Source organism: Ictidomys tridecemlineatus, chromosome 11, assembly GCF_052094955.1.
Source record: "Ictidomys tridecemlineatus isolate mIctTri1 chromosome 11, mIctTri1.hap1, whole genome shotgun sequence".
Classification (NCBI taxonomy): Eukaryota; Metazoa; Chordata; class Mammalia; order Rodentia; family Sciuridae; genus Ictidomys; species Ictidomys tridecemlineatus.
The window spans coordinates 27,958,199-27,977,967 of record NC_135487.1 but is presented as its reverse complement, the minus strand read 5'-3'; the positions used below and the strand labels follow the sequence as shown (position 1 = coordinate 27,977,967).

General features: G+C 40.0%; 1 protein-coding gene and 1 long non-coding RNA gene across 27 annotated transcripts in view; one reads left to right on the top strand and one right to left on the bottom strand.

Moving 5' to 3' along the window:
* Window positions 1–19,769, bottom strand: part of LOC101963192 (microtubule actin crosslinking factor 1) — a 347,556-nt gene that overhangs the window by 185,113 nt on the left and 142,674 nt on the right. For 16 of the 26 annotated variants that reach the window (XM_078025963.1, XM_078025971.1, XM_078025962.1 and 13 more), the window contains 2 exons: window positions 16,859–16,936; window positions 14,713–14,805 (listed from right to left, as the gene is read on the bottom strand). In XM_078025963.1, coding sequence (XP_077882089.1) covers window positions 14,713–14,805; window positions 16,859–16,936 — 171 coding nt within the window. Of the gene's footprint in view, window positions 1–3,252; window positions 4,276–14,712; window positions 14,806–16,858; window positions 16,937–19,266; window positions 19,342–19,769 lie in introns of those variants that run through there. The other 10 variants (XM_078025953.1, XM_078025958.1, XM_078025956.1 and 7 more) reach the window with 2 other exon arrangements.
* On the top strand, window positions 4,476–9,124 carry LOC120890729 (uncharacterized). Its single transcript, XR_005735130.2, has 2 exons — window positions 4,476–4,587; window positions 5,383–9,124. It is a non-coding gene; the product is annotated as an uncharacterized LOC120890729 (long non-coding RNA).

The following is a 19,769-nucleotide window of genomic DNA, read 5'->3' as shown; positions in this document are numbered from 1 at the left end:
AAAGTAAGTTTTATTTCTACAGTCCTCCAACAGCACTTCATGGTTAGTTTGCTTTCATCTCACAATGCAAAGCCAATATTAGTAAAACACTTTCCCTATAATTACAGAGGAGAAATGAGACTATTTATCTAAGGTATGTAGCAAAGACATTGGTACAGAGTTAAAATTCTTAAGTCAATGGGATCCACCAACAGTGTGGCAGGAGATTGGTGCTAGGAGCCAAGATGGGAAAGAGGAAGGGATTGTCAACAAATCTCGTTTAAAAGAGCCAGGTATTATGCTTATTGATGGCAGCTGGGAGTATGGAATCTTGAGAAAAAGAATGGGCCTGAGAAGGCCTTTGTGTGACATCAAAGTGTAACTGCTGTTAAGTCTTTCCCACCCTGCTCCAAATCCTAGTCTATTTATCATTCTGAAAGCCATTTTTGTCAGCTGCCCTCGGTCATTTTGTTCTGCATTAACTATTTCCTGACAAGGGATGTATCAACTGCACCAGATGAACAGGAAAGAAGACCAACTTAATCTTTTATTATTCAAAACTCACACTTGGCAAGAATTAGAACCAGCTACTGTTTCTCCATATCCTGAAGAAACCAAGAGCAGTGGCACACACCTGTAATCCCAGCAGCTTGGTACAGAATTTTAACTCTGTACCAATGTCCTTGGGAGGCTGAGGCAGGGTGCTAAGCAACTCAGTGAGACCCTGTCTCTTAATAAAAATACAACATAGGGCTGCGGATGTGGCTCAGTGATTGAATGCCCCTGAGTTCAATTCCGGTACAAAAAAAAATTTTTTTTAAATTAAATTAAAATAAATAAATAAATAAATATATATATATCTCCATCCCAAATAACTCCAAAACCCACCAAACAACTTATATGTCTAGCTATAGTCTGGTCCCACTCCCATCAACATGCCTTAAAGTAATCAACAGGAGAGAGAACGTACCTCAAGTTAGGGCAAGGACAGTCACCTCCTCCTCTGAGGAGGGTCACTACTTCAACATATTACAAAAAAAACAAGCAACAAAATTAACACTGCTTAATTGCACGCATGCTTCTGTTTAGGAAGGAGTTGCTCCTCTCATGTCTGCCCCCATGTTCCCATCCTCTGCAGAGGGAGCTCCGACTCCAGGCTCGCCATGAGTCTCAACTCACATGCACAGGAGCCTGCAGTGTCAGAACATGCTGCCCTCTGTCCTCTGGATGCTGCTGTCTTCAAAGCCTGTCAGTAGCCTACTAGTAAGAAAAGTAGTTCCCTAAAGATACAGTTCCTCCTATGAGGGTTTGGGTCGGGTCCACTGGATATAAGAACTCTGAAGGAATTTTACACTTATCCTGAAAAGTTACTTATGTCATATAAGATGATCACTCCATAGTCCTTATATCACATGATAAACACAGAGCTTCAGAAACATGCAGGTATCTGCACTGAGATTCAATTACTTAGTTTTTTTCATCCTTGGCTGTATCTCCATAGTCTGGCTGTGTCTGCACTGCAAGGTTGGCTGCCCAGAAAATGTCCAGTACCAACTTGACTCACACACTGAACCATGTCACACAACTGTTGATCCTGTCAAACTACAGATTATGATTCAAAGGATTTTCCCACCAATCTGTAAAGACTCCTCACAGAGTGATGTAGAAATTTTCTTCCCATACATTGCTATCTACAGTCTGTTATCTAAGAGAGCCTAATATTTTTCACTCTGAACTTTCTAAAAATCTCACTCAATTATGAGCATGCATCCTGTAATATTATGATGATTCCACAATATCAAGTTCAGTGGCAGTGATATTAAGAGAGAAACCAGTTCAGTAGTTAATTTTATCCCCAACATCTGTTCCATACAAAGATAAAAGTTGACTTTGGAGGACTAGGGGTATAGCTCACTTGCCTAACATGCATGAGGCCCTGGATCTGATACCCAGCACTACAATAAATAAGTAAATAAACAACTAAACAAGGCAAATTTGACATTCCCTCTTACCATATGAAATCCAAATACTGTACACCTCATCCCAATAGTTTGTCTTCCCTCTTACCCATAATACAGGTTTGTACTTACACAGTTATATGAATGGGTAAGAGCCCCACAAAGGCTCTTACCCATTCATATAACAGATGAATCTCTCCCTAAAGAGGAAATTCTAAGCACACATCAGCTTAAAACGTGTGTCTACCCTTAGCTTCATGCTGTTGGTGGCAAGCAGGTAGACCACAGCCACATCAGGGCAGCTATATAGTATCACCTGCTTACAGGCTACCCAAGGAAAGTGTCCTACTTCACCTTCCACCTCTTGCTGCTTTGAGATCTGAAAAATTTTATTTATTCTACTACAGAGCCCAACATGCCAATAAAAGTTCCTCAGCCACGGGTAAACTGTAACTTCAACCACCCATACAACATCCACTTGCCAGACATGCCACCAGGGACTTGCTGAGTCCTTAGCTCAGTGTTCATATCTTTGAACTCTCACTTAGTCTTGACCCTTAGAAATATTCACAGCAACTACCACCCTCACTTACAAACTTCACAAACAAAACATGCTAGAGCCCTAAACAAGTTCAATCACCAAACAAACTTTTTTAGTCTTAAATCTTCAATTTATCCTAACCTACCTCTGTCTGTCTCTCAGATGATCCCTGGACAAGTCAATGCCCCCTTCTCTAATCCTGGAATTAGGAACCAAAGGAAGATGAGCACTCTCCTCTCATACAAACACTGAATGAGTGCTGTCTCTAGATGCTTCTCCTCAGGAGGGGATTGCACCAGCTCTAGTAAGAACATCACTTTTCAGGAAGAAAAGCAAGCATTCTGGAGACAGCTGCCTCACACCCCTTCAACATCTCTCACCCCTCTCCACATTCATCTCAGAGATTCAGTTGTCATTCCCTGTGTTATTTCATAACTTCCTAAAGCAGGCAAACAGTATGCCCTGAGGACAAGGATTATCTAGCTTTGCACCTTGAAAGATACACTCACCAGATAGCTAGAGAAATTGTGCTTCATTGCTACACAGAAGCTGGGATTCCCCAGAGACAACAAGACTTGATTTCAAGCATCAAGGGACAGACTGAAAATAGATTCTTCTTGCCAAGCCCTGGAAGTCGCCAATTCACAGAACCCCACAAGGGGGTGAGTTTGAGAAGCACCAGGATCCTCACTGCTTACCACATTTCACCTTAGTAGATTTTAGGGCCAGGAATCCAAACTGGAGTTTGATTACCCCTTCAACATGCCCACCTACCTCCTCCAGACCCCATGATGGATTGTGGCTTGCTTCCACAGAAAGGGAGGCTTCCTCTTCTGAGAAGAATGTGGAGCTCTTTTCAGGTTCCGTATCTTTAGTTTGGATCCCATGTAAGTGCAGCCCATCACTGCCATAGCCAGAAGACGAAGGCAAAATGCTCACAGTTATGCCACTGATGGATAAATCACTCTGAGAAGCAGGCAGTTTGGGACCCTGCGGGGGCACCAGACCCAAACAGGCAGGCTCTGTGTGCCTAGGGCCTCCTGACTGGTCCAGTGGTGAGGAAGGAACAGAACATTTGGCATTCCAGGAACCTGTCTGAGGGACACCCAAAATACTCTTGGTTCCTCCACCCACACTCCAGCCCTCTGAAAGTTGGTCTTGATTTCTTATGTCAGTAAGGTAGTCTGTCCCAGGCAAAGTGCTGCACCGAAATCCAAGCCGAGCACCTCCTCTCTCCACCGCAATCTCTCCTTGCAAAGGAAGAAGCACAGCCCTGCTGCTGCAGGATGCTGTCCTCGGAAATTCCACCAGTTGGCTCACTGACTTCTCACAGTTCCTTTCGGCTGGGTTATCAAGCAGGTGAGCAATGACAGTCATCCCCTCTTCCAGGGAATCCCAGACCCCTCTAGCAACTGATGACTCATTCTCTAACAAAAGATGAGCAGTCTGGATCTCCCCTTGGAATCTCTCCTTCACCTGTACTATCATCCCCTGATCACCCACCTGTGAGTTGGGGGCTGAGTCCTCACGCAGCAAAATGTCTGAGGAGAGACACTCTACCCCTCCCACTCTGTCCTCTTTTCCAAGACTGGCTGTTAACTTCGTTAAGGTTTCAGTCTCTTTAATGACTCCAGTTCCTTCCAAAGGTTCTTCCTCGTGAGATGCTTCTGGAGTGGTGATTTTCTTCCCCCTCCACTTCCTTTTGAACCGAACCCTTTTCTTAGGAGATACCGGAGCCTTCTCAGGAACAGCTATTGACTCTTTCGGCCCCTTAACACACCCCAGTGAATTTCCCATTTCTTTCTGCTCCTGATCTCAGCAAAAATGCAGCTAAGCCAGTCTTGGGATCCCAGAGAAATCCCAACCTTGGCTTCATCGGATTTATGCACATTTAAAAACATGCACTATGCCGGCAATCCCTCCAATTCTTTCTCCCTCCCTCCCCGCCTCTCTCTTCCAGCGGCTGCTGCTGCCGATTCAGACAGCCATCTTACAGGCTCAGAGCTGCAACAAGACAAATTCAAAGCATCTCACTGCAGTTCAGAAATCACTTGACCTAAAAGCAGACAGAAACCGGATTGGCTGCGGCTTCCTCTCTCCAAATATGAGGTAATTGGAACACTGCCCTCAGTAACACAAACAGAAAGCAAAAGGGAGCTAGAAACAAGGGGAGGGGGGAAATTAGGGAGGGTGAGGAGGAGGGGGAAATGTAAGAGTAAATGGAAAAGGGAGGGGAAAGGAAGAGAGGTAACGTGGAGGAAGGAGGAGGAGGAGAACAATATCAAAGAGGGAAACAGCAAGCCAGCTTGGCTGGTACCAACCAGCCAGGGGAGGGAAGGGCCAAGGAGAGCCAGGGCTGGGGAAGCTACAATTATGGCTCCCAAACTACGAAATGAAATGGATTTTAATAGTTGCACCAAGGTATCCAGTAAAGGAAAATATCACAAAAGATAGACAAATTCTCCATTTCTTCAGGTCAGAATACAATTATTTTAATCAAATTTTAACCCAAAGAGAAACTAGAGCCTACTGCACACAGTGAAAAAAAGGAACACAGGTTTTAAACATCTAGTCTCATGTAGTATTTACTTCCCTCCTTTTCCCTAAAAATAGAGGGGAAAAATCTGTTAATTCTGCAGGCCAATAACATCTGGAAATTGATTTTGAGTATATGCGAAAACTCAATGGAAAAGATATTGCTTCAAAATACAACAGAGAACTCCAATAAACAATATATGACAGAAACATTCAGCAGTAATCATTGATGGAGTTGTTGTCACTAATAACATTTTTTTTGCATACCTGTTATATGCCAGTCACTATATGAAGCTGCATACATGGATTATCTCATTTAATTGTCACAGTAACTATGTGAGGCCAAAATTATCATTTAATGTTTTACAGGTAAAGAAACTGAGGTTCAAGAAAGGTGACTGATGTGCCCAAGGTTAAATACCAAGTAAGTTACAAAGCCAGACGTGAACTTCTGCCTGAGACTTTTCATTTCGACACCATGTATGTTACGTCACCTTCTGTACTTGGTTGAATGAAATAGAAAGATCTCCTATCATTTTGAACTGGCGCCTGGACTCTGCAAAGAAGAGGTAATACTTGGGAGAAAGCTGCCAGTTGGGAGAAAGAAACTACTGACAGGAGGCACAAGTGATTTTTTTCTCAAACTGCAACAAGGAAGGAAGTCCACTTGATATTAAAAGTTGGACTCAAAATCACCCTGTGATAGCAATTAGATTACTCCACCCCGATTTGTTCTGTATAGTATCTGACAGATTAGAAAACACTACAACTTAAAGGGCCCTGAATTGAGTGGAAGAGGTTATGTTTGCTTCTTGCCTATTCTTTGTTCCTGCCCCGACCCTCTGTAGGGCTGGGGATGGAACCCAGGGCTGTATACATGCTAGGCAAGTGCTCTACCACTAAGCTGCAACTCCAAGCCGAACTTTTTTTTTTTTTTTTTTTAAATCCTGGCTGCAAGTATTACTCCTGCCTCAGTCTCCAAAGTAGATGGGACTACAGGTCCACCACCATACTTTGCTGCAGTTGTTTATTCTATATCACAAAGATCCAGACCAAGCAGCAGAAGGAAGCAGTCAGCCTGGCTCTGTATAAGTCCTAAAGGTTGTACCAGCACAGCCCTAGCCACCTTTCCGGCACACTTAAACTATATCATCCTCAATAGGAAAGCTTGAGAAGGCCTAAAGCAACAGCTCCCTAAGCAGCACCTTCTGAGGCTGACCATGGGCCAGCAGACTACAGCAGAAAGGCACTTTTCAAGCCTTTCCTTGATGGCTGATGGCAAAGCTGCAGCGCCATCTAATGGTCATCATAAACTATAGCAAGAAATGGAAAAGGGCATGAAAACTCAGGACAGCAAATCACTTAATTAACAAAGCTCCTGACATTACAACATGAAGTCCTCTCAGCAGCTACCTTCAATGAAGAAAATGGGAACTAGGAAACTTTTCTTTTCATACCAGGGATTGAACCTAGGAGGAATTTACCACTGAGTTACATCCCCACCCCTTTCATTTACTTTTGAGACAGGCCTTTACTAAGTTGCAGAGGCTGGCCTCAAACTTGCAATCCTCCTGCCTCAGCCTTCCAAGTTGCTGGAATTGCAGGCACATGCCCCCACACCTGGAAACTCCAAGGCCTAAACATGAATTTTTTAAATGAAATAACAAGCAAACCAAATTCTTAACACTGATCATCTCAGGCTAGAGACTAGGTAGCTTAATATGACTACTACTGCTGTAAAAGTTCTGAGAAGCCTAGCATATCTACTTCTGTGAGCCTCATCTTTTGTAAATTTCTGCATATGCCAGACACATTAGACTCATTTCCTCCTGCTCCGGAGAAAAACTGGTTTAGGACAGGAATAGAGACTTCAGTAGCATGGAATTAAGTTCAAATTCCCAGCTTGGTTAACTTAGACGCTAAGTAGTCTAACCAATTTAGTAGGTGATTCAGTTTCCTTACCTGTAAAATGTGGATACTACCACCTACTTAATGGGATGGTAGAGAGGGCTAATGAAATAATGTCTATAAAGTACTTAGCTCAATGCCTGATCTACAGTAATTCCCTTTACTTCCCATTTATTTCCAAGATAAAAGTTAAGAGACATCCCCAGCCCTCAGGGGAACCTTAATATATAACACACTCTTTTTTCTTGACTGGTCTCTAAAGAAAGTAGATATATATTCCAAGATCCAAAGTTTGGGAGCTTGTTTTCCCTTCTTACGGGTTGCTTCTATATTTTTCCTAAATTAACTGTGATCATAGAACGTTTCCCTGGAAATTTTTCTCATCTAGCCTGGGCTCTAAACACATGGCCTGCTGCCTTCTAGGAAAACAGATTTGGGGTATACCTGCTCTTCATGGCTTTTCCTTTGACTTTTTCCAGTTAACCATTTATTACCCTCAAATTTTCCATAGAGAGAGTTGGAGCAAAAGAATTCATTCATTTATTCCACAAACACGAATGACATCCCATCTATATGCCAACCACTAAATGTCATAGCACACAAATATACAGACCTCAAGCCCAACCAGTTAAGACCACCCTTTATCTGAACCCTTTGAATTTTTTTCCTAAAGTTCAGAATGCTAAATATACATTTGTATTTAACCAATATTTGAGCAGGGTGCAGTGGCACACACCTTTAATCACAGCCACTGGGGAGACTAAGGCAGGAAGATCACAAGTTCAAGGCAAGCCTCAGCAACTTATGGAGGTCCTAAGCAATTTAGTAAGACCTGTATCCAAAACAAACAAACAAAAAACAGGACTAGAGATGTGGCTTAGTAGTTAAGCACCACTGGATTCAGTCCCCAGTACAAACAAAACAAAACAAACAAACAAACAAACAAAAAATACTTTGCGGGGGCTGGGGATGTGGCTCGGCGGTAGAGTGCTTGCCTAGCATGTGTGAGGCCCTGGGTTCAATCCTCAGTACCACATATAAATAAATAAATAAAATAAAGATATTGAGTCCAACTACAACTAAAAAATAAATATTAAAAAAAATACTTTTGAAAGTTGGAAAACTAATGTCTGACTACAAAGGATTGATAATATCCTTTAGAGGCGGTGTGGTAGTGCACATCTGTCATCCCCAGTGACTTGAGAAGCTTAGGCAGGAGGTTCACAAGTTTGAGGCCAACTTTGGCAACTTAGATGTTTCAAAATAAAAATTTTTAAAGGTTTGGGATATAGCTCAGTGGTAAAGTAACCTGAGTTCAACCCTTAATACATCCCCCACAAATCTGTTTAATTGTGAAGATGAATATACATACCATGATCACATACTTAGAAAAGTATATGAGCTATTCATAAATAAAAATTTAAAATAAAAGAGAAACCCTACCATTTAGCATATAATTAAAGCATTTCAGACCCATAAACCACTGGTCTCAGGAGCAGTAGCAAATTTTTATTTTGGAACCAGACTACCCTATTCCCTTGAGATGACAACCACCACTACATCTGCATGCACATCATTCTTCTACATCTTCACCACTAACAACAGAAACTGGCTATAATGACTATTTTACTGATCTCCTAACATTTGACAACTCTACTCCAGATTTGTTTGGCATTATATAGCATGTAAGCTAGGTGAGAACAGCTAATAGATATGTGCAAAAGAGAAATGAAAACATACATTAACATAAAGACTGTTATAAAAATATTCATAAACATTATTTATAATAGTACCCCCCCCCAAAAAAAACAAATGTCCATCAACTCCTGAAGAGACTAACAAAATATATATCCATACAACAGAACACTATTCAGCAATGAAAAGAAATGAAGTACTGATACATGCTACAACATGAATGAAACTCGAAAATGTTATGCTAAGTGGAAGAAGTCGGATATAAAAGACCACAAATCATATGATTCCATTTATATGAAATGGCAGAATAGAGAAATCTAAAAAGGTAGAAAATGGATTAGTGGTTACCTGACGCTAGCGATGGAAGTGGGGAATAACTGTAAATGGACAAGAGGGATTTTACTGGGATGATGAAAATATCCCAAAACTGGATTCTGGTGATGATTACACAGTTCATAAAAAGCAATGAATTAAACAATTAAAATGGGTCAATCTTATGGAATATAAATTATATCTTAGTGAAGTTCTTGTAGCTATGAAAAAATTAAGTTGCATAAAAATGCATTTTCCTAAAATAAACCATCAACAGAATAATAACTAAAAGGTGTTTTCAAACAACCAATGGGCTGGGGCTGTAACTCAGTGGCAGAGTGCTTGCCTCACATGTGTAAGGCACTGGGTTCAATCCTCAGCACCATATAAAAAATAAAATACAGGTGTGCCGTCCATCTACAACTACAAAAAAAAAAAAAACTATAGAGAAAGGAAAAAAACAGTAGAGGGGGCAGAGATGAAAGTTAGATCTCTGAATCCATTTTGTATTTTGGGGGGTGTCTGGGGGTGGTAATCAGGGATTGAACTCAGAAGCACTCTGCCACTAAGCCACATCCCAGCCCTATTTTGTATTTTATTTAGAGACAGGGTCTCACTGAGTTGCTTAGCACCTTGCTTTTGCTGAGGCTGGCTTTGAACTCATGATCCTCCTGCCTCAGCCTCCTGAGCCGCTGGGATTACAATCATGCTCCACCACACCCGGCTGTATTCACTTTTTTAAATTTCCCTTTGGAACAATGTAAATGATCTACATAGTGTAAATAAAGCAAAAGGGAAAAAAGCAATCCCTAAAGACTGAAAGCAAATGAATATAACTGAACCTACGTGTTTACTGAATTGTTGGTTTAACAAAACAGAGAAATTATTTCAAATGACTTTAAAATGTTTTAAGGACAAAAGAACTGCAAAGAATTGTAAACCTCTACGTACATATTGTTAATTGTAACACTGATATTCATGTTGATTATATACAATATTTATGATTGTGTGTGGATGGAAAGGGAATAATTACATTACTGTTGTTAAAATAAAGAATTTCAGTTTAGGGGAGAAAAGAATAATATAAAGTCAAAGAAGTTAAATAAATCCCTAGAATCCTACATTTTAATCCGAAATATCACTATAAATTCATTATTTTTTAAAAAGAGATATATACAAGTATTCTCTAGCTCTGCACATACACATACACAAAAGCCCAGAAACAATGAGCAGAACCTGGCAGCACTCAGATTGTGGTAAAAAATAAGGAAATGGTTCCTTGGAGAAATTCAGAATTTCAGGCTTGAGACATGAAATACACAAAAAGAGTTTTGGACATCTCATCACACAAGAAATAAAGGAAATTAAAGAGTTATAAAGTCATGCCAAAAGATTCAGAGTTAACTTGAAAAGCTCACACTGGACAAAGACACAGCTATTTGAGTATCAGGAAGAATGATAAATATTTGATTGGAACATATTAGGTCTGTTAAAAATCCGTGAGTTGTAGAGGCACTAAAAAAACAAAGTTCAAGGTTGTGGCTCATTGGGGAGCGCTCACCTAGTTTGTATGAGGCCTTGGGTTCGATCCTCAGCACCACATACAGATAAATAAATAAAGGTATTGTATCCATCTACAACTAAAAAGTATTTTTTAAAAAAAGATCAATACAGAAACTTTCATTGGTTACCTTTGGAGAATCTTAGGGAGTCAACTAATTATTCTAAACACTAACTAGAAGGAAAGATAATTCATTTGTTTTGGCTTTCCCATAGGAACTATCACTCAGGGTAGCTGATGAGGTAAAGTTCTTCCTTACAGAAGTATTCCTACTAAATAATGAAAAAGGATTAATAGAATTTGTATATCACTGTTTTTCAACTTCTAATGAAATAATGGAAGTAGAAATGATGATCAGTAGCTACTAAAACTATTAGAGGTATCATTAATAGGGAACATAGGATGAATGGATCCAATTAATAACACCTGAACCTAGTTACCAATCTTAACATTCCCCCGCCCCCAAAAAGACAAGAGATATTATATACATTCTGATGTGCAACAATGAGCAACCTGACAGCACTCACAGAAGCACAACATACCACAGCCTTGCAAATAAATTTAACCTGGAAACTAGGCACTGGGGCTACAGTAAACCACCATTTTCTGGGAATTACAACACAGGAATGGAAGGAGGGCGGTTTTAGGAGATATCTCACAGATCTTAATAAACCTTCTAAGACATAGACCTTATTTCTTTAACTAACTGTAAGGGGGAAAAGGAAAAAAATATAACACAACAGATAAACTGTGTTCAGATTCTGATCCAAACCCAAAACTAATTTTTTTAAAGAGGCAATTAGGAATATCTGAATATTTGATAATTTTATGAAAGTATTAATTTTTAGGGTATGATATTGCTTAGATAAAGAGTCTGTTTCTTTCAGATACACACTAAAATATTTACAGATAAAATTATGTGAGGTCTGGGATTTTCTTCAAAATAACCAGCTGAGATTTGAAAAATGGATCAGGATTTAGATGAAATAATACTTAATTACTATGAGTTAATAATTATTGAGCTAGGTCAGTGATACATGGTAGTTCTTTGTAAAACTAATTCCTCCAGTTTTACGAATGTTTGAATTTTTTCATAGCCATTATTTTTCCTTGGTGGTGCTAGGGATTGACCCCAGGGACTGGAGCATGCTGGGCAAGCATTCTACCACAGAGATATACTATACCAGCCCCATAACAAAATTTTTAATGAGAGAGAGAAAAAAAATTTACTGATGGAGCTGTTTAGGAAAAAAAACCACACCACTACTCCCACCTCTCTGCCACAGAAAAGTTGTAATTAACTGATTCAGCATTCATTCTATGGGCTCTTAGTTGTCATCAGGGTAAACAGAAATACAGTGGATATCACCTCAAGGGTAGGAGAATAACTTGGTTACTCACAGTGAGGGCAGGTTTATGGCCAATAAACAAACAAACAAAAAAAACCCTTCCTCACACCAGGTGTGGTGGCACACCCCTGAAACCCAGCAACTCAGGATTCTGAGGCAGAAGGATGGAGTTTGAGGCCAGCCTTGGCAATTCAGTGAGATCCTATCTCAAAGTAAAAAATTTTTTAAAGTGTTGGCACCATAGCTCAGTGGTAGAGCATTCCTGGGTTCATGCCCAGTATAGCCAAAAGAAAAAAAATTAATTTAAAAAACTTTCCTCTATTGATAAGGATTCCAAGGGAGTGGGATAACTGGGTCAAATGGTGGTTCCATTCCATACTTCAGTGACATAGCCACATCAATGTTTATAGTAGCTCAATTCACAATAGCTAAACTGTGAACCAACCTAGGTACCCTTTAACAGATGAATGGATAAAAAAAAATGTGTTATATATACACAATGAAATATTATTCAGCTTTAAAGAAGAATGAAATTGTGGCATTTGCCAATAAATGGATGCAGCTGAAGAAAATTATGCTTAATGAAATAAGCCAATCACAAAGAACTAAAGATGGAAGTAGAATGAAACAGACATTATTATTACTGTGTGTACATATGTGAATGCATGACCAATGTGATTCTGCAACCTGTGTACTCAGGTACATATATGTCAAGGTCATTGTACTGTCATGTATAACTAATTAAAACAAGTTTAAAAAAAAAAAAACTGGGGCTGGGGATGTGGCTCAAGCGGTAGCGCGCTCGCCTGGCATGCGTACAGCCCGGGTTCGATCCTCAGCACCACATACAAACAAAGATGTTGTGTCTGCCGATAAAATAAATAAATAAATAAATATTAAAAATGATAAAAAAAAGAACTAAAGGTAGAATGTTTTCTCTGATATGAGAATGCTAATTCACAATGGGGAGATGAGGTAGGGAGAAATAGATGTACCTTGGATTAGACAGAAGGAGTAAAAGGAGGGGAAGGGGTAAGGGAGAAGGAAGTAGAATGAAATGGACATTATTACCCTATGTGCATATATGATTACACCACCAGAGTAACTCTATATCATGTACAACCAGAAGAATGAGAAGTTATATTCCATTATGAATAATGTGTCAAAATGCATCCTAGTGTCATGTGTAACTAATTAGAACAACAACAACAAAGAATTCCAAGGGAGGGGGCTGGGGCAGTAGCTCAGTAGTAGAGCATTTGCCTGGCACATGTGAGGCACTAGGTTCAACCCTCAGCACCACATAAAAATAAATAAAAAATAAACGTCTTTAAAATAAAAAGAAAGAAAAAGAAATGTCCTTTTGAAAAAGAAAGAAAAAAAAAAGAATTCCAAGAGAGTGCCAGGTATGGTGGCACATGCATATAATTCTAGCAACTTGGGAGGCTAATGCAGGATTGCAAGTTTGAGGCTAGCCTGGGCAACTTAGCAAGTCCCTGCAAATAAATAAATTGATAGACAGACAGATGGACAGACGGACTGTGGATGTAGCTCAGCAAAATGCCCTTTGATTCAATCCCAGTAGCAAACAAACAAACAGAAAAGAAATCCAAGGGGGTAACTCTAGTCCTCCATGAAAGCCCAATAAAATTTGTGTTCCCATCCTGCCAGGGCACATTCACCAACTTCATCTTCCTGGTTCTGCATATACTAAAGCCTGCCTGAAGACACCCTGTGATTCCATAAAAATACATTCACACATTCCTAACCCTAACCATGCTGAAGAGTGATAGCACTGGCTCCAAACCAGAACCCCAAGAAACAAAACTGATCTCAGAATTTTCTTTAGTGTCTTAGGGATTGAGACACCTGCTGTTCTGCCTTCAACCAGAAGGTGGCAGTAACTCTCTAAATAGGGGGTCACATTGGCCGCACTGTTGGGAGTCAGTACCTTAAATTATTCACTAGCCTTTTCCCAACTACTGAAGGAGTGCTCCCTTTAATCCATCACCTTAGTGTGTAGCAATTGGGGTATTGGAGAGCTTTCTGAGAAATTACCTTGATTAGTCAGGCTTAGAGTAACTTAAAAGAAGTCTGTTTATAAAAATAGTGATGTTCTTTAAAAAACAAACAAACAAAAATAAAAAACAAAAAAACAACTGAGCTTTCTTTTCCAGTAGCAACTCAGACTTTAAAAGGATTTCTCATTTTAGGACGGAAGAGCAACAGGAAGACCAAATGACCACTGTTTGTGGATGTACTATGAGGCTGTGCTTACAAGCACATATACAAACCTAGCTACTAAGGTGCTATTTAACCAGATTTGTTCAAAGATAATTAGAGATAATGAAAAGTCTATATCCAAGCAGGATTAGGCACCTCTGTGCCACTTCTCTAAAGTATCAAGGGGCTGGGGCTGTAGCTTAGTGGCAGAGTGCTTGCCTGCCTAGCATACATGAGGCACTGGGTTCGATCCTCAGCACCACATAAAAATAAAGGCATTCTGTCCATCTACAACTACAAAAAAAAAAATAAATAAAATATAAAACCAACATCTCTCCCCACCTCATACTCTGAATCCCTTAAAAAAATTTTTTTCTTTTTTTTTTTTTTTTTACTTAGCTGAACAAATAGACTTCTAATAACCAGACTGCCAAGGATAGGCCAAACCACAAATTGGTGAAAAACTCCTCCACTTCATCATGCAAATAATTAGAAAATTCTAGGGTAAAGCTTGTCTCCAAGCCAATCTTAATTCTCCTTCCAACTCCTACCCACAGAGAAGGACACCTCCATTCTGCCTCAGAAGGTAGTGCAACTTTCTAGGCTGTGTCCAAACCAAGCAACAGGAACCCCAAACTTCACAGACTCTACCTGGAAGTGCAAAATAATGGTCCAGATCAGGCCCAGAGTCAGTTTGGGATTGCCATCTGTGATGTCATCATTGCGAATATTCACTAGTTTCACCTGAAAAAGAAAGAAAAGTCAGTCTCAGAGCTGAGACTTTTTGATTTTATTTTTACATATTTTCATTATTGACATATAGTTAATTTATTTTTTGGTACAAGATTCTGTGAGTTAACACATATGCAGATTCATGTAACCACTACACAAAACAGTTCTATTATGCCCCCAAAAAGTCCCTTGTGCTGCCCCTGCTTTGTAGTTAAACCCTGTTGTACTCCTAAAGTATTCCATTGTATAGACATACTATCATGTGCTTATTCATCCACTGAAGGACTATGGGTTGTTTCCAGTTTGGGGCAATTATGAATAAAGCTCCAACATTCACATACAAGACTTTGTGGGAACATATGGTCTCATTTCTGTAAGGCAAGTTCCGGGGAGTAGGAATACTGGGTCATATGGTATATATTTAGTTTATTTTTTGGTGGGGAGAGGGGGTGTACTGGGGATTGAACTCGGGAGCACTCGACTACTAAGCCACAACCCCAGCCCTATTTTGTATTTTATTTAGAGACAGTGCCGCACTTTTGCTGAGGTTGGCTTTGAACTCGAGATCCACCTGCCTCAGCCTCCCAAACTGCTGGGATTACAGGCATGTGCCACCGTACCCCACACTAATCAATTCTTCTTACTTTGTCCATTAAGGCCCCTCAGGACTCCTCTAACCCCACACATAGACATTTCAAAGGTGCTTCTGCTAGTGCCCTAAATGCTTCAGCAACCTCCATTTCTACTACTTTTAATTTATTATTTTCAATAAATACTTTATTAAATGTCAATTAGGGACTATTCATTATGATGAGTGCTAAAATTACAATGTTCAATAAAATCATGCTTCCTGCCCTCACAAAGTTCATTGGGAGAGAGAAATAACAATAAAGTGATAAATGTTATTTTAGAAATTACTGTGGAAGCATGCAGAAAGGCAATTTCCCAAATTAAGAAGAACGGCTGATAAGTCTAACAAAAATGAGTTGACTCCAAAAATATGCAAACTATTTAATGTCATGTTGACCCTTGCTGTTGCTTGGCAACCCCAGCTTTACCAAAAAATCTCTTACATACAGCTCACTCTAAGGAGATGAATCCTCTGGCTCCCTCATTCATCTTTCTCCCCACCATAAGCCATCTCTGTATGTTCATCCCTTTTTCTGTCCTCCCTACATCTAAGAACAAGAGTCACTTTTCTTTTCTTTCCAATGTTAATCACGCCTTACAGCTGTTCTGGTTCTCATCCCTCAATTTCTGAACTTGGTTCCATCAATTAGGAAACAATGGGAGGAAGGAAGGTATGCAGAACCCAGCATGGACAGGGGAGATGCACTAGCCCACATGTCAGGAGAACTACCAATTAAAGTCTGCTCTAACTGGTATGGTTTGGGGCAGGTCATTCAGCTGTCCAGATCTCAATCTCATTATCTATTACATGAATAAACTGACAAGTAGATCTATAAGGTACCCCTACAGCTAATATTCTATGACTTCATCTCCTCACCTTCATTTTCAATCTTATGCTTTTCACTGGCTTCTCCTCTTATATCTAAAAATATGTTGTCTTCCTTTTCTAGGAAAGGAAAAAAACTTCTTTGTCCCTCCTAGGTCTGCTATAATTTTGTACTTTATTAAAACCATTTTTTAAAGCCACCACTGAGTAACAGCTAAGACTTTATCTCAGGCCTGATGTAGCATTCAGGCCATTCCCTTGTTCTGTTTTCATGACAATGTAGTATTTTGTGATGCTACACATTTTTTCCCATCTTCTTTGCTGGGTTGAGTTTCATCTTCATTTTGAGCCCCAATTATGGTGGGCCCACAGGGTTCCATCTTTAGTATTCTTGTTCATGAACACTGTCCCTCTCAAGAAGGTCACAAGTTTTATATAACGACTACTGAATAATTTATTCAACCACAATAAAATTGCTAATCTGCAAGTTAAGACTCAGAATTGGCTCAGTCAGATTTGTCATTTTTACTAGTGGCAATCGAACATTCTTAATTCAGATACAATGTCAACTTTCCCCAGCAGAATGGGGAAAGCATGAGATGGTCTTACCTGTCGCTGCTTTAGGAAGTCCAGGGCAATCTGCACATTTTGTAGCCTGTGAAAACGCATCCTGCCCTTCTCCCGGGGCTGCAAATAAAGAAAAGGGAGGCTAATTTTACCAATTTATCCACACATACTCCTTCATCTTTCATTTCAAGGAATAAAAGATCACTCAAGAATTCCTCATGGGGCTGGGGATGTGGCTCAAGCGGTAGCGCGCTCGCCTGGCATGCGTGCGGCCCGGGTTTGATCCTCAGCACCACATACAAACAAAGATATTGTGTCTGCCAAAAACTAAATAATAAATATTAAGAATTCCTCATGGCTGAAGCCAGGTGTGGGAGGATTACATTAAAGCACCCTTAAAAGCAGAACCTGTGTGTGTTTCACCAGGCTTTGTGTGCCCCAACCCCACCCCAAATGCCTTGTGCACCACTATGCACCTCACAAACACACAATCCTGTTTGACCACTAATGCTGAATCAGTGCTGCAGCTTCTCTATAGGTTCTTCCATGGTCATATATGCCACAGCTTGACACGGTATGTGAAGTTAATGGGAACAAAGACTGTAGCTCTGTGGCTCCCAATATCACAGTTAAACCCTGAAGAGAAAAGACAAAAGGCCTAACTGCATACTGCACAGTAGTGGATGGAGCCAACCTTACTACAAACCTGATCAAAGGAGCTTGACTGGAGTGAGTCAATGTCTTAACTATAAGCAATGAGGCATTATACAACCTCAAAAAAAAAAACGTTTTTAAAAAAATTCAAAATAGGGGCTGGGGATGTGGCTCAAGCCGTAGCACGCTTGCCTGGCATGCGTGGGGCGCTGGGTTCGATCCTCAGCACTACATAAAAATAAAATAAAGATGTTGTGTCCACCGAAAACTAAAAAATAAATATTAAAAAATTCTCTCTCTTAAAAAAAAATCAAAATAGGAGACAAAAATCAGGATGTAACCAATTTCCCAGGGTGATGGGTCTCACTGGAGGGAAATCACTCTTCACTCCAGCATGAAATAACCACCAGAACAAATAAAATCTTGATGGTGAGGGTTATTCCACATAATTAACCCAAAGAAAGTTCTTTTCTGTACTCAATCTTATATGTCATACAGCCCAGGGAGAGAAGTCCTCTCCACCTGGTACCTCTGGATCAATTATTACCTATGGACAGTAAATAAATAAAGTCTGTTTGCCAATGAGTAGTGCAGGAATGGCTATCTGCCAATGAACATTTTATTTTGCTCTCTTCCCAATGTTGCTTTTATTTTACTAAAAGTAGGATTGAAACTTACTAGGTAATTCCTAGTTCATCTGTAAATACCAAATTGGTATTAATTAAAGGCTGAAAAAAATATAAGATGGCTCTGTGCTGAGTATCTGCCTAGAGGGAATGTTGCCCCAGGTTTCCTTTTGCAAAAAGGGAAGATAAAGATTGAAGTATCTCTCTAGGCACCCTCCAACACTTCCAAGCAACATTCCCCAAAGAGCATAACCTACAGAGATGTAGAGGCCTCTCTGGGCAATAGAATAACTTATTAAGTCAAAGGTTTAAGAAACACCTTTTTAGCAAGAACCTTTTCTTAGTCACTTCAGCTAAACTAACTGTGCAGACAACTTAAAACATGACAGACATTGCAAAACAAGATTCTGAGGAATGGGAAAGAGAGATAAATGAAGTCAAAATATGACTTTTAAGAGGACAGGTAACTGGGATATTGTCTAATCCCTATTTCTAGAGAAAGATTATGGGTTATTATTTGGGATCTATGAGGAAAAAAAAAACAACCTTCTCCTACACATTCTAATCTCGACGTCTAATGTATCTTCCACTCAAAACAAGTAGTCTCAGAACATGCAAGTTAAATCTCTGTCCTCTACAGCAACTAAGATATTATTGACCAAGGCCAGAATACGTCCATGCAGTGAGTTTGCAAACAACAGGCTGTTTTGAAAACAAATGGAATGGTGTATGGTGAGAACCTAGAGGCCAGAGAGGTGGAAAGACAGTACCAGTTAGTCTAGACTGGAGCTGAGAGCAATTAATTAACTGTCATGCTGTCAACTAAACTTTTCACAATTTGGACTGCAATGTGTATTCAGACAACACAGGCCATCAGAAAGCTATGGGTCTCCAGGTCACAAAGGGACTTGACACCTCCAAACACCAGGATTCTTTTTGTGCCAACCATTCTCAGCTAAGCAAAACAATTCCCACTCCAGGATCAACTAACAGTGGCAAGAGGCATAATTAGTTTCAGCCACTTTCTTTGGGATCCAAATTCCCAAGTGGAAAGAGAAGGCAGCAACTGGTGACTGAGCTACTTGGAGACCTAGAGAACCTCAGGCTCTCTGATGGCCCTGCAGTGCCAACAGTGCCAGCTGGGATGCTAGCACCCCCAGGAGGACCTACTACATCATCATCATCTTCCTCCTCCTGCTCCTCGCTGTTTGTATGGCGCCAGGAGGGCATGCTCACCAGACGGAGGGTCTTCAGCCCTGCTGGCTCCTTTGACCACCAACCAAGGCAAAGACACACAAAGGAACCGGAAATTCACAACACAAAGATGAAATGGAAATAAATGCAACATTAAAAAAAAAAGGTAAAAATAAATTTTAAAAAACACCCTCCCCCACCATCAAAAGAGATACAAAACCAAATCAAGATCAGAGCTGGTACACCAAACATTCCTTAAGTTAAAACACATCTTCAATTCTCCATTGCCATCTACCCTCTCAATAAGGGAGAAAGAAACAATGAGAATTACAGTGAAAGAGATATCTGGATGGGTTTTGGTGAAAAGATGATATCCAATGAATATCTCCACAAATAATTGTAAATTTTCAAAGATTAGGAAAAGAAATTAGATTGGAGTTTTTCAATCTGTTTTGTAAGCAATGCTACCAAAGGGGACC